This window comes from Anopheles nili, chromosome 2 (genome assembly GCF_943737925.1).
Source record: "Anopheles nili chromosome 2, idAnoNiliSN_F5_01, whole genome shotgun sequence".
NCBI classification, from domain to species: domain Eukaryota; kingdom Metazoa; phylum Arthropoda; class Insecta; order Diptera; family Culicidae; genus Anopheles; species Anopheles nili.
Window position 1 is genome coordinate 50365703 of NC_071291.1, and position 12079 is coordinate 50377781.

Below are 12079 nucleotides of genomic sequence, written 5' to 3' on the forward strand. Positions count from 1 at the left end.
AAAACTTGAATACATGCGTTACACTCAATCATATGCACAGAACTGTATCTTGTGTTTTCATAAACTCAACACACCAGCAGTGCTGTCAAATGCTGTTTCTTTTTCTTTTTCCCATACTCTCGAGCTGTCAAATAATTCCAGTGCATTCTTGTTACCGCTTACTTACAAAGTTTTGACTAAATAATCTGATGTAATATCACCCAGTTCACTCTATTTAACTTTGTAAAACTTAAACTGCTTAAAAAATATGATTCAAATTCTTCGAAACGTACCCAAAACGCCATTAAAACATTTCAGCCGTTGCATTCGGCCGATTGTCGTTAAGGTTAACAATGTGGAGTATAGAGCGTATGCTGCATCAGCATCTGCATTTGCATCTCAAACCAGCTATACCGGAATCAACAAAAACGGCCGTCAGCTATTAGTAAATCAATGTTACGGCATGACACTGCCTGTGGGATTTAGAAATTTCTGCAGTAAAAATGATTCCAATTCTGCTGATTCAGTTGACTCTGCAAACGAATCTATTAATTATGCAAACCAGCTTCCTGCCACTGTTGCGATACCAGAAGTATGGCCACACTTGCCTGTTATTGCTACAAAGCGTAACCCTGTGTTTCCAAGGTTTATGAAGATTTTAGAGGTAAACAAAATGTAACTATTAATTTGCAAATGCTCCATGTAAAAATTTGTTTGTTTGTTTTTTTTTTTCGAATAAATCAGGTTACAAACCCAATGTTAATCGACCTTATCAGAAGAAAAGTGAAACTGAATCAGCCATACGTTGGTATTTTCCTGAAGAGGGACGATGATAACCCTAACGAGGTAATGGAAACATCCAAAGAGGTTTACAACATAGGAACATTTGCACAAATTCAAGAAATGCAAGATCTTGGCGACCGTTTACGATTGGTCGTGACAGCCCATCGACGGATTAAAATTGTTGGGCAACTATATGAAGATCTTGAAACCCGAACTGTTAGTAAAGGTAAATAGCATCTTAAAACTATGAGGATTGCAGTTCGTTTCATGATCGACTGTTTTTTTATCCTCACACCTACTGTTGAACAGAAATGACCATAAAATATCCATTCTTTAAAACGCAAATTGACGTCACGCTAGATGAACCAGATGCAGAAAAGCGTCGACGAAAACATAAATTACGGAAAAAGCAGGTTCGTAACGCCAACAATGATCATTCGACTGATGGAGAAGTGTTGGAGGAGATTCCAAAGCGAAGGTTGTTGAATGATGGTGAGCAGCAACCGCTGCTTATGGTAGAAGTAGAGAACGTAAAACATGAAAACTTTAAAAATACGGAAGAGGTTAAAGCTCTAACTCAGGAAGTGATAAAAACTATTCGGGATATTATCACTATGAATCCATTATATCGGTAAGATTCCAGTAAGAATTACAAATATGTTTTATATATATATATATCTAAATGATGATTGAAAATCATCATTTTCAGAGAGAGCCTACAACAAATGTTGCATCAACAAAATCAAAGAGTTTTAGACAATCCTGTTTATTTGTGTGATTTAGGCGCTTCATTGTCAGCTGCTGAACCTGCTGAATTACAAGAGATATTGGAAGAAATGGATGTAAGGGATTATTCATATTTGCTTAAAATTTGCCACCAAGTTATGCATGTCATTTTTTCACACGGATTTCTTTTAGATACCCAAACGATTGATGCTTTCATTATCGTTATTGAAAAAAGAACTAGAGCTTTCGAAGCTCCAAGCTAAAATTGGACGTGAAGTAGAAGAGAAGGTAAAACAACAACATCGCAAGTACATTCTGCAAGAGCAGCTCAAAGTAATCAAAAAAGAACTGGGTATAGAAAAAGATGACAAAGATGCCATTGGAGAAAAATATCGTGAGCGTATAAAAGATAAGGTCGTACCAAAAGCCGTTGCAGACGTGATTGAAGAAGAATTGACAAAATTGAACTTTCTCGAAAGCCATAGTTCCGAGTTCAAGTATGTAATAACCATTAGAAGTCTGCAATGAACTATGAAGCTTATGTTATTTAATTTTAGTGTGACACGAAACTATTTGGATTGGCTGACCACTCTTCCATGGGGCGTGATGAGTGAGGAAAATTTGGATATTGATCAAGCAAGCAAAATTTTGGACGAAGATCATTACGGCATGGAAGACATCAAAAAACGAATACTTGAATTCATTGCCGTTAGTCAGTTAAAAGGTACAACCCAAGGTAAAATTTTGTGTTTCCATGGCCCGCCAGGTGTAGGTAAAACAAGTATCGCTCGATCAATCGCGAAGGCGCTGAATAGAGAATATTTTCGATTCAGCGTGGGAGGAATGACGGATGTAGCAGAAATAAAAGGTCACAGGCGAACATACGTGGGCGCAATGCCTGGCAAGTTGATACAGTGTTTGAAAAAGACAAAAACTGAAAATCCTCTAGTCTTAATTGATGAAGTGGATAAAATTGGAAGGTAATAATTGTATTATCATATATGTCATTTGGTTGCGTTGTTAGAGCTATTTTAACACATGTTAGCGCTAATGCGCTTTTTTATGTTATTGCAGAGGATATCAAGGAGATCCCAGCTCAGCATTGCTAGAACTGCTAGATCCAGAACAAAATATAAATTTCTTGGACCACTATCTAGATGTGCCGGTAGATTTATCAAAAATTTTATTTATCTGTACGGCCAACGTGATTGATACAATCCCGGAACCATTACGTGATCGAATGGAAATGATTGATATGTCGGGTGAGTACCATACTAAAATACATCTTTTAATGAAACTATTGAAGATGTATTTTTTCCTTAGGCTACGTGGCAGAAGAAAAGCTAGCTATAGCCAAACAGTACCTTATTCCACAAGCCAAACGAGACAGTGGCGTGGAAGACAAACACATAACGATTACGGATGACGCGTTGCACTCGTTAATTAAAAGCTACTGTCGAGAATCCGGTGTACGTAACTTACAAAAGCACATAGAGAAAATAGTGCGAAAAGTAGCCTTCAAGATCGTACAAAAAGAGGCTTTATTTACTGAGGTTACAGATACGAATTTAAGTGACTTACTAGGCAAACCAATTTTTACACATGATCGAATGTATGATTTAACGCCACCTGGAGTGGTTATGGGTCTGGCGTGGACAGCAATGGGTGGTTCAGCGTTGTATATAGAAACGGCTAAACGCAAATTACTGGATACCACAAGTGGCGACCACAAGGAATCTGCCGGAGATGGATCTTTAGAACTTACTGGTCATCTGGGAGATGTTATGAAAGAATCCGCTCGGATATCATTAACGGTAGCAAGAAACTTTATCAAACAAACAGATATTTCAAACAATTTCCTAGAATCTAATCACATACACCTCCATGTTCCCGAGGGAGCAACTCCGAAAGATGGTCCTAGTGCTGGTGTGACAATTGTTACTGCGTTGCTTTCATTAGCTAAGGGAAAACCTATTCGCCAAAATGTAGCAATGACCGGGGAAATTTCGCTGATGGGAAAAGTGTTACCTGTGGGAGGCATAAAAGAAAAAACAATCGCAGCAAAACGCAGTGGCGTAAATTGCATCATTTTACCAGACGAAAACAAGAAAGATTTTACTGATCTACCCAAATTTATTACAGAAGGGCTAGAAGTACACTTCGCTACTACTTATGCAGATGTTTACCGCATTGTGTTTTCGGACGTATAATTATATTGTTAGAACTATTGTGCATAAGTGTGTAAAAAAGTAAAACCATGCCTGAATACTAGATTAAATCACATGTTCAATTAACGAAACAAACGTTTAGCAGCTTACATGTGCTTTATTGCATTGGGTACGATCCAACCAAATGATGAGAACCAGTTAAAATTTAAGGGTCAATTTTAGCGGTTCTGTGGCTTTTTCAGGTAGAGGGGATATTACTCGCATCGGAGGTAGGCGACGTACCTTCCGGCCATGTCGTCCATCCTTGCGTTGCCATAGTCCCGAACGTGGCCGATTGCCTAGTTCTCTATTTTTTTGAGCAGAACCGATCGGTGTTTTACTGTGCATGATATTCGAAACACGGCCTACAGTGGCCATACAGGTTTGCTGGAACGCAAATTCTTGTTTCGAAGGCAACTGAACAACGACGAGATCACCAAACTTACGAAGAATTGTACCATAGGATCCAGCAGCATGAATCAAATGGCACGGCTGCCCCGGATATCTTTCCAAACAATGCACTTGTGTACCAACCTGAAGAGCTCCTAGCGGATAGGCATCTCCTTCATTTGCGCGTACTAAAATACATTTACAAAATTTATTGTTATTTTTTACTTAATTTATTGTTTTAATTATTTACCCGGTATTCGAGGGATAAAACGTGATGTTTTAAGTAAATCTCCCGCTTTCATATTTTCCGTTGCTAGAATATACTTCATTTCGTTTCCGATGGCAACAAACGCCACCTTTGCGGTACGACAACCGTCATCAATCACATCAATGACCTTTTCGATCTGAGGTGGCCCTTCACTAGGCCCATCTCGTACCCATTTTATCCAGTGATACTTGTGCTTGATACCACCACCGATACCTTTGGCTATTAATCGTCCGGTTTCCGGATCGCGGCCGGCTAGATTTGTAACACGCAGTGGTTCTACGGTATACTCATCCGGGAAGTGCACAATTCGGCGATATGATTTTCCGCATCCCGGTTTAGGTTTGTTCAATAATATGTCTAAGCTTTTCAACGATATAAACCTAGTGCTAGTTTGACGCACATCTTTTACCATTAACGAAAGGGACACCCGATTTAATAAACTAGCAAAGATGGCCATTGTTGTTACGTTATACTGGCAAACATCGAATGCATATAATCGAATTTGACAGCTTGACCAAATATGCTTTTTGACATTAGTCCAGTCTATGAAATACAGTAGCTACAATCTATTACAAATTCTACAATCTATTAGAAATACACATTTTAAAAAATAAGAAAAAAAACTTAATGTGCATAAGCCAGTAAAAAGATTATTATTCTTCAAGCCAAAATGCTTTTCCGTTTACAAAATTAACAGGAGCATAATAACTACAGGAACAGTTACGGCACTCACTGTCTGCGCGTAAAGAAAAATTTGCAGAATGCTTTTGAATTCAGAATAGCTTGAAAAGGAATTGCATGTGTAAATCATTTGTAAAAGCTTAGAGAAAAAAAATGCATCGCCTACAAAATATAAATATACATCGTTATTCAAATACAAAAATGTAAAATTTTAACATGTTTTTATAAAAACGCCCATTACAAACAGTTGGTGATACTAACGTTAATCCAACTGCCTGGTATCAACACATTTGGCAGATTGTTTCGCGATCAGTAAATCTTTGTCGTGATAGCAAAACAATATTTCACTCGGTTGCTCACTATTAAATCTCTTTAAATTAAACTTGCAACCGAATCGTAAGTTAATAATCGACAACTAACGGAACTTTTTATATCATCAGTAAATGTGTTAAAATTGAGTGTTTACACTTTATATGATGTTTATTTTTTAACATAATTGCTAAAACTATTAATTGAATCTTTTCGTGTTAGTGCTTTATCTATGAGTTTGTGTGGTATGCCCGGTACTACTGGCACTTTTTACTATTTCGCTTATGGAAGTAATTTGTTAAAGAAACGAATTCACATCCAAAACCCAACAGCAGTTCGGAAGGGATATGGATTTTTAAAGGTAAATTATTATAAAATGGCTTATTCATTTTGTCGTAACATAATTGCTACTATTATCTTTTTGTAGGATTATAGTTTAGATTTTTTCCATTATGCAGCGCGATGGCGAGGGGCTCCTGCAACGATTGTTAGACAAGAAGGATCTGCGGTATGGGGTGCTATATGGGAGATTGATAACAGCAATCTAGCAGATTTAGATTACCAAGAAGGCGTCCACAACAACGTGTACAAATCATTAACTCTTCCGGTAGTGCTACCCAGCGGCATTTCAATGAATTGTCGTGTATATCAACTTGTGCAGAATCCAAGTTATTTGGCGCCTGATACTGATAGTAGGCCGTATGAAAGACAACCTTCCAAAACATATATGAACATTTTAATTAATGGCGCAAAGGAAACTGGACTTCCAGATCATTACATTAGTGTATTGAAAAAAGTTATACACAACGGTAATACAGGAGATCCACAGCTTGCTTTAGAATTAGAAAATCAGATTGAAGATCTGCAGCATTAATTGCTGTAATTTTATCATGAATGCCAAATATAGCTCCTGAAAGCTAAAATTTTTGCAACATGCGTGTAAAAAACTGAAATTATTTAGTTGTCTTCTGCATTTCACTTCCAATTCCTATATCAATCTCACCTGAATACAAAAATTAAAACTTGCCTATTGCAATCCGTGTTCCTTTGAATTCGTCTTCCAGCTATTTATTTCAAAAGCAAAAATTGATGGTAAAGTAAAAGCAGAAAGAAAAACATAACAGATTCATAAAATGTGTCGAAATATATGTAGTGTTCTGAAACCAATATCAATTACCTAAAAGATAATATTGGAGAGCGAGTAGCACTGGTTCGAGATCTCTGAAAAGAGTATAGTTACCTGTTCATCTCTGCTCGACGTACTCAACTGTTAGTGGACTAAGAAGAGGAAGTAAATTCATTATGATTGATATTGTTGTAAATTAAAATTAATAATAGTTATATATATATATATATATATATATATATATATATATATATATATATATATATATATATATATATATATACATATATATATACATACATACACACACACACACACATATATATATATATATATATATATATATATATATATATATATATATATATATATATATATATATATATATATATATATATACATATATATATATATATATATATATATATATATATATATATATATATATATATATATATATATTTATATATATATATATAAATATATATATATTTATATATATATTTATTTATATATATATATATATATATATATATATATATATATATATATATATATATATATATATATATATATATATATATATATATATATATATATATATATATATATATATATATATATATATATATATATATATATATATATATATGTATACATATATATATATATATATAAATAATACTTACATCCTCTGTAGCAGACAACCTGTGACATATTCTGCACAACCTGTTCCAGCCAGCGATCTCGTTGCGCTGGTCTGCGTCTCGTGCCGCGCTGGTTCCTGATGAGGACGTTTTTAGTGGGGCACGATTCCGGCTAGGTTCAATTGCCGAAGTGTGTCGCACAAACACACCGTATTATTGGTTTTAAATCTTGACTGGGACTTCCCCGAACGCAGGACTCCAGTTATGTGAAAATTACAAAACATAGAAAGCCTAAGCAAGGCAGGCCTCGACCGTACACCGGTAATTAAGCTTATTAAGCAGAAGAAGAAATCCGACATCTTTATGACGTGCTCCATCTAGCGTATCCTTCCGGTCTTCGCCTCCACCAGGATGCCATAGCATGCAAGCTCAACATGCATTCACTTTTTCCAACCATCGGGCTGCAATACACCACCAAAGATCGTCCTAAGCACACGGCGTTCGTTTAGACCGATAATAGTGGCATTAACAACCGCACCAGGGTTCCCAGAAAGTTTTGTGCTGCATGGTATTCGATCTCATCTATTCTTTCGTTTACTATTTTGAAGTCGATGAACAGGTGCGTGGGAAATTGATGCTCTTAGCATTTGGAGGAAATGCCTTAGAGTGAAGATTTGGTCGGTCGTCAATTTTTCTCGAATAAAACCGGCTCCCGGTGAAATCTAAGGCAAGTGGTGTGCATCCACTGAAGAGAATTCGGGACAAGCTTTTGTAGGCAGCATTCAGCACGATGATGTGTTTTTATAGAACGGGTGGATGAAGCCCAGCTTCCACTCCTCTGGTAGTTGTTCCTCTTCCGAGACTTTCACGACCAGTTCATGCATGGTCACAGTATGCGTATGGTATGGTCACAGTTTGCGCTTCGTTAAGACATCTCGTTCGTTCGTCAGAACGCTCCCCTTGACATCGCAACACTTGATTACGGACTAGATTGGGGTTTTTGAGATTGCCGCTCCAACTGACACTCTTTTGATTTCTTCAGAAGACGTTTCTTCTCCTTAAACAGTCGGGTCTCTTTAGCTGCCTCCTCAGATAATTCTCCATGTTCTGACGAGTTCTCAGCTGCAGCATATGTCAGCTTGCTGTATTTTTCTCGGCTAGTGCCCGTGTGCACTTATCGTCGAACCACTCGTATCGCTCTTTAGACGTCACAAAACCGACATGTCGCTCCGCTACTCTTCTGATGGCAAGCTCCACGATACGCCAGTGGTCATTGACGGGTATAGGGCAGTGGTTAAACTCATTCTCCAGCTACCCGTTAAAACGTCCTTATTGTCATAATTGAAAAGTTGCTGGAACCACCAACCGATTTATCCACCGTTCGTGCTTATCACCACACTCTAGAATATCATGCAATCGCTACGAAACGGGCGCTCCATCAATTCGTTCGCGAGTATGTGAGGGATCAGCAGTTCCATGTCTCGAGTTTTCAATTGTGTGGTGGTTCCCGTTGCGTTGGTCGGCCATCGTTAGGTCCTGTTGTTGTCTGATTTTGGCCTCTTTCGTTGTAATGGTATCAAGGGTGCTTTGCTCCTAGCTTCGTCACATGTCTTGTTGGTGAGTCAACACATCCTAGCCGTTTAACGTTCCGTATACTGCCTGTTTAACCGTTCTCTTTCAAGCTTATCCAGCTTCTCTCATTTCCCAGGTTGAGTTTCCCCGTATACCGTATACGTATAGTTCTAGGGTGAAGATTTTTATCGGTCTGTACGCCTTGGGACGTATTGAGCAAGAGTAGAGCCTGTTCAACCTTGTAATTTAGTTGGGTTCTGTCTCGCACCGGAGGTGTATCGCCGTCCACAGAACTTATAAAGGCTATTGCGAGTGATGTTCGAAAATCCATTCCTCGTTATATTCCTCGTTAATGTTTCGGGATCTGCTACTTTAAGGATCCAAAGTCTCCTGAAGATTACACAGGCTCTTCTTTTCAACTGCCATTCCATCACGTGCTTATCGTGCACAGCGGTAACATATACACCGTATCGTGGCTTTGCTACCAAAAGTATTTGATGGACCATGTAAAGTTCTTAAGAAACATATATAGGCAATGTCTCCAACATTAGTCTCATATACGATCAACCTGCAACGGGGTAATGAGCAAAAAGACATATGTTAAGGATAAATGACTTATGTTATTGTTAACTAGGTGATAAACCCGATTTCATTCGGGTCGACGTAGTTTTAGGAAACATAAAGGGTCATTTTTACGTATACTGGTGTACTTCAATTTTTGGTGTGTATATCCTTTTTTCTCATTTAGTTGTATCCATTGTTTTTACGTGATTCCTAGCTTCGTCTTTCAAGGTTTTCTATTTCATTTGATTCATCTTTCTCTGTTGATCTTGACATATCTTATCCAATTGGCTATACCTTGCTTTTTCAAACTGTCCTGCACTCCTTTTTAAACAAATCTACCGTTTTAACCATCTTAGCTATCAAGAAAAGGATATTATATCAAATCCTTTCTTCTCTTTTTGTTTCACAGCTACCATTTCTCTTCATTATCTTCGCTTCGTATGATCAACCCGTTCTTACCAAAAATTTTCTCCCTAATCTTTCGCATCTTTCACGTCATGAATTTAGTAAAACCTATTTTTTATGCCTAATGTTTTCCGCTTAAGCTCTTTCGAAAATCCTTTTTTATCACTACCATTTTTCTTGGATGCGTCATATCAATTTATTTGCATAACAATGAGGAAAAGTAGCATGTGGTTCCATTTTGAGCATGTATGACGCTCAAATTCTTTCTACTTTTCTATTTCTTATTCTTATTTCGTCACTGATGCTGCCTGGAAACAATTTTCCATTTCTTCTATATTTCATCTGTATTTCTGTTACTTTCAAAAGGCCATTCCATGTTCGTAAACATTACGCTCTGAAATCCATATTTAAATTTATTACACCAACCACATTTCCATCGTATCTCAACACAATTTAAAATTGAATCTTATTGAATAAGGGCATAGCGTTATGTACAACAATATGTTGAAAAATATTTTACTTTTAAATACTTTTAAATTTTGACATGCGTGGAGTGAAGAAGAGTTGAGTTTCTTATTGCAGTTTAGTGTCTAAATCAACGGTAGAAGAGAGAAAAGTTGCAGGAAACTGAACTGTTTGTTTGAACTGTCCATAATGTAAAAGTTACTCGTTAGAAAGAATAAACAAAAAACATTTGTATCGATGAGCGTATTTTAAACATTCCAATAAATAAGGGTTGCATACCGCTGTTTCCGCATTGGAGAATATGATATTTTGCTACTTGTTGCATAGACTATGTTAAGGCGTACATGAAAAGTTGTTGTTAAATTAGACGATATTAGTTATTTTGGGCATTTTTTATTCCAATTTTCGGAATAGTTATTGTATGCCCCCCACCAATTTGCTTCCACCCGGGAGAGCTGCAACGTCACCATTCTAATTTTGCAGTAAATATGGACATTTTAAGGAATTTGCCTCATTTTATTTAAATCGGACATGATTGCTATGCTTGACAATATTTTCCAATACTGTAATAGGAAGAGCTCGTATGGGAGCTCTTTTTTTTAATTTTGTGTAAAAAGAATCATCCTCACCTAAAATTATCCGGACCAAGCTTTATTGCTATGACTGAATTATTTTCTTTGTGATACCGACAGGAGGTTCTTTGGAACCTCCCTTTGTTTCGCACTGGCGTAAATGAATTTTCGTCGCACTATGAATAGGAAGAAGCATTTGTACCGTGTTTCAATCAAATTGGAAGCCATATGTATTTTTTAATAATTTTTCTGTGTTTGATAGAGGGAGAGGGTTATCCGCTTGTAGAACTGGAATTTTGAAAGTCTTTGTATTAAGTGATAAAATTTTAGTTGATTTCGACGACATATGTACTTCACAGTGATATTTAATGATGAAAAGATATACCAAACCGGGAAACTTATACTTCATCACATATTGTATAGAGAATTTTAAGAAATGCATACGCAATATTTAGGTTAAATCAATGTCATTTGTATTCAACGATTTTCAATTACTGTGAAAGGGAATGTATGGAAGACCCCCTACTCTTTTATCCTCTGAGGGGGCAGGAGGGTTAGGCTTTTTACAAACAGATTTATAAAAACATGTTCAGACAAATTGGTCATCGTTTGAATTTTGTATAGCCAATAACAGACCTACATATTATTTCATAATAAGGGCAGCGAATGGTATAGAAGATGCCCGTTTTTTCTTCGGGGTAACTGAAGCTTTAGTTTCTGCTCGAAAAGTTAAAAGGAACATGTTTGTCGATTTGCGTATATTTCGGTCTTCATTTGTGTTTTGCCCCCCTTTTTTGTGGTTGTGTTTTTGTGCTGTATTTTTGCCCCCTTTTTTGTGCTTGTATAGAAGCCCTTCCTTTTTTCTTGATCGGGGCTGCCGAAACTTTTGATTCTTTTGCAAAATATAAATAGATGCATTTGTGCTAAATTTCGACCAGATCTGTGTTTTGTATATTTAAGTGAATAATATTGCCTTCTTTGAAAGGGGGTTGTATGGGAGCCCCCATTTGTTCCCCACCGGAGTATCTAATGATTTGGATTCTTTTATAAAATTGAAAAAGATACATGCATCCCGAACTTTAGTCAAACCGGTGGTTTTTTTGTATTGTTTAGTAGTTATTATAAATTTGTTAGACGAAGGGAGTTTGTATGGGAGCCCCCTTTTTATCTCACGGGGGTGGATGAAGCTTTGAATACTTTTGCCGAATGTAAAAAGAAACATGTTTGCCAAATTTCTGAAAATTTGGACATCATTTACAGATCTAAGCGAATAATATTCACTTTTAAGGGGGTTGTATGGGAGCCCCCCTTTGTTCTTCATTCAGAAGGCTGAAATTTCGCCAGTATAAGTTTTAAGTAATGAACGTCTATGCACCAAATTTCAA

At 36.7% G+C, this 12079-nt stretch overlaps 3 protein-coding genes across 3 annotated transcripts; 2 read left to right on the forward strand and 1 right to left on the reverse strand.

Annotated features, from left to right (window-relative positions):
- The first annotated feature begins 247 nt into the window (after window positions 1–247).
- Window positions 248–3785, forward strand: LOC128722052 (lon protease homolog, mitochondrial). The gene is made up of 8 exons (XM_053815871.1): window positions 248–643; window positions 724–988; window positions 1072–1393; window positions 1472–1604; window positions 1681–1985; window positions 2046–2468; window positions 2563–2750; window positions 2812–3785. Exons 1-8 carry the CDS (start codon window positions 248–250, stop codon window positions 3696–3698), a joined length of 2919 nt encoding a protein of 972 aa, XP_053671846.1. The 3' UTR covers window positions 3699–3785.
- LOC128722053 (39S ribosomal protein L2, mitochondrial) lies at window positions 3632–4810 on the reverse strand. Its single transcript, XM_053815872.1, has 2 exons — window positions 4336–4810; window positions 3632–4273 (listed from the first exon to the last, which is right to left on the reverse strand). Exons 1-2 carry the CDS (start codon window positions 4808–4810, stop codon window positions 3855–3857), a joined length of 894 nt encoding a protein of 297 aa, XP_053671847.1. The 3' UTR covers window positions 3632–3854.
- Window positions 4811–5575: 765 nt separating this feature from the next.
- LOC128725351 (gamma-glutamylcyclotransferase-like) lies at window positions 5576–6340 on the forward strand. Its single transcript, XM_053819092.1, has 2 exons — window positions 5576–5704; window positions 5771–6340. The coding sequence occupies exons 1-2, from the start codon at window positions 5576–5578 to the stop codon at window positions 6215–6217; spliced, it is 576 nt and encodes a 191-aa protein (XP_053675067.1). The 3' UTR covers window positions 6218–6340.
- Window positions 6341–12079: the final 5739 nt, after the last annotated feature.

Bases quoted from the DNA above. Each gene is read 5' to 3' on its own strand.
- LOC128725351 (XM_053819092.1), top strand. From the start codon at position 5,576: ATGAGTTTGTGTGGTATGCCCGGTACTACTGGCACTTTTTACTATTTC. The intron at 5,705-5,770 runs GTAAATTATTAT...ATCTTTTTGTAG, and splicing joins AGGGATATGGATTTTTAAAG to GATTATAGTTTAGATTTTTT.
- LOC128722052 (XM_053815871.1), top strand. From the start codon at position 248: ATGATTCAAATTCTTCGAAACGTACCCAAAACGCCATTAAAACATTTC. The intron at 1,394-1,471 runs GTAAGATTCCAG...CATCATTTTCAG, and splicing joins ACTATGAATCCATTATATCG to AGAGAGCCTACAACAAATGT. The intron at 1,605-1,680 runs GTAAGGGATTAT...GATTTCTTTTAG, and splicing joins AGATATTGGAAGAAATGGAT to ATACCCAAACGATTGATGCT.
- LOC128722053 (XM_053815872.1), bottom strand. From the start codon at position 4,810: ATGGCCATCTTTGCTAGTTTATTAAATCGGGTGTCCCTTTCGTTAATG. The intron at 4,274-4,335 runs GTAAATAATTAA...AATGTATTTTAG, and splicing joins TTTTATCCCTCGAATACCGG to TACGCGCAAATGAAGGAGAT.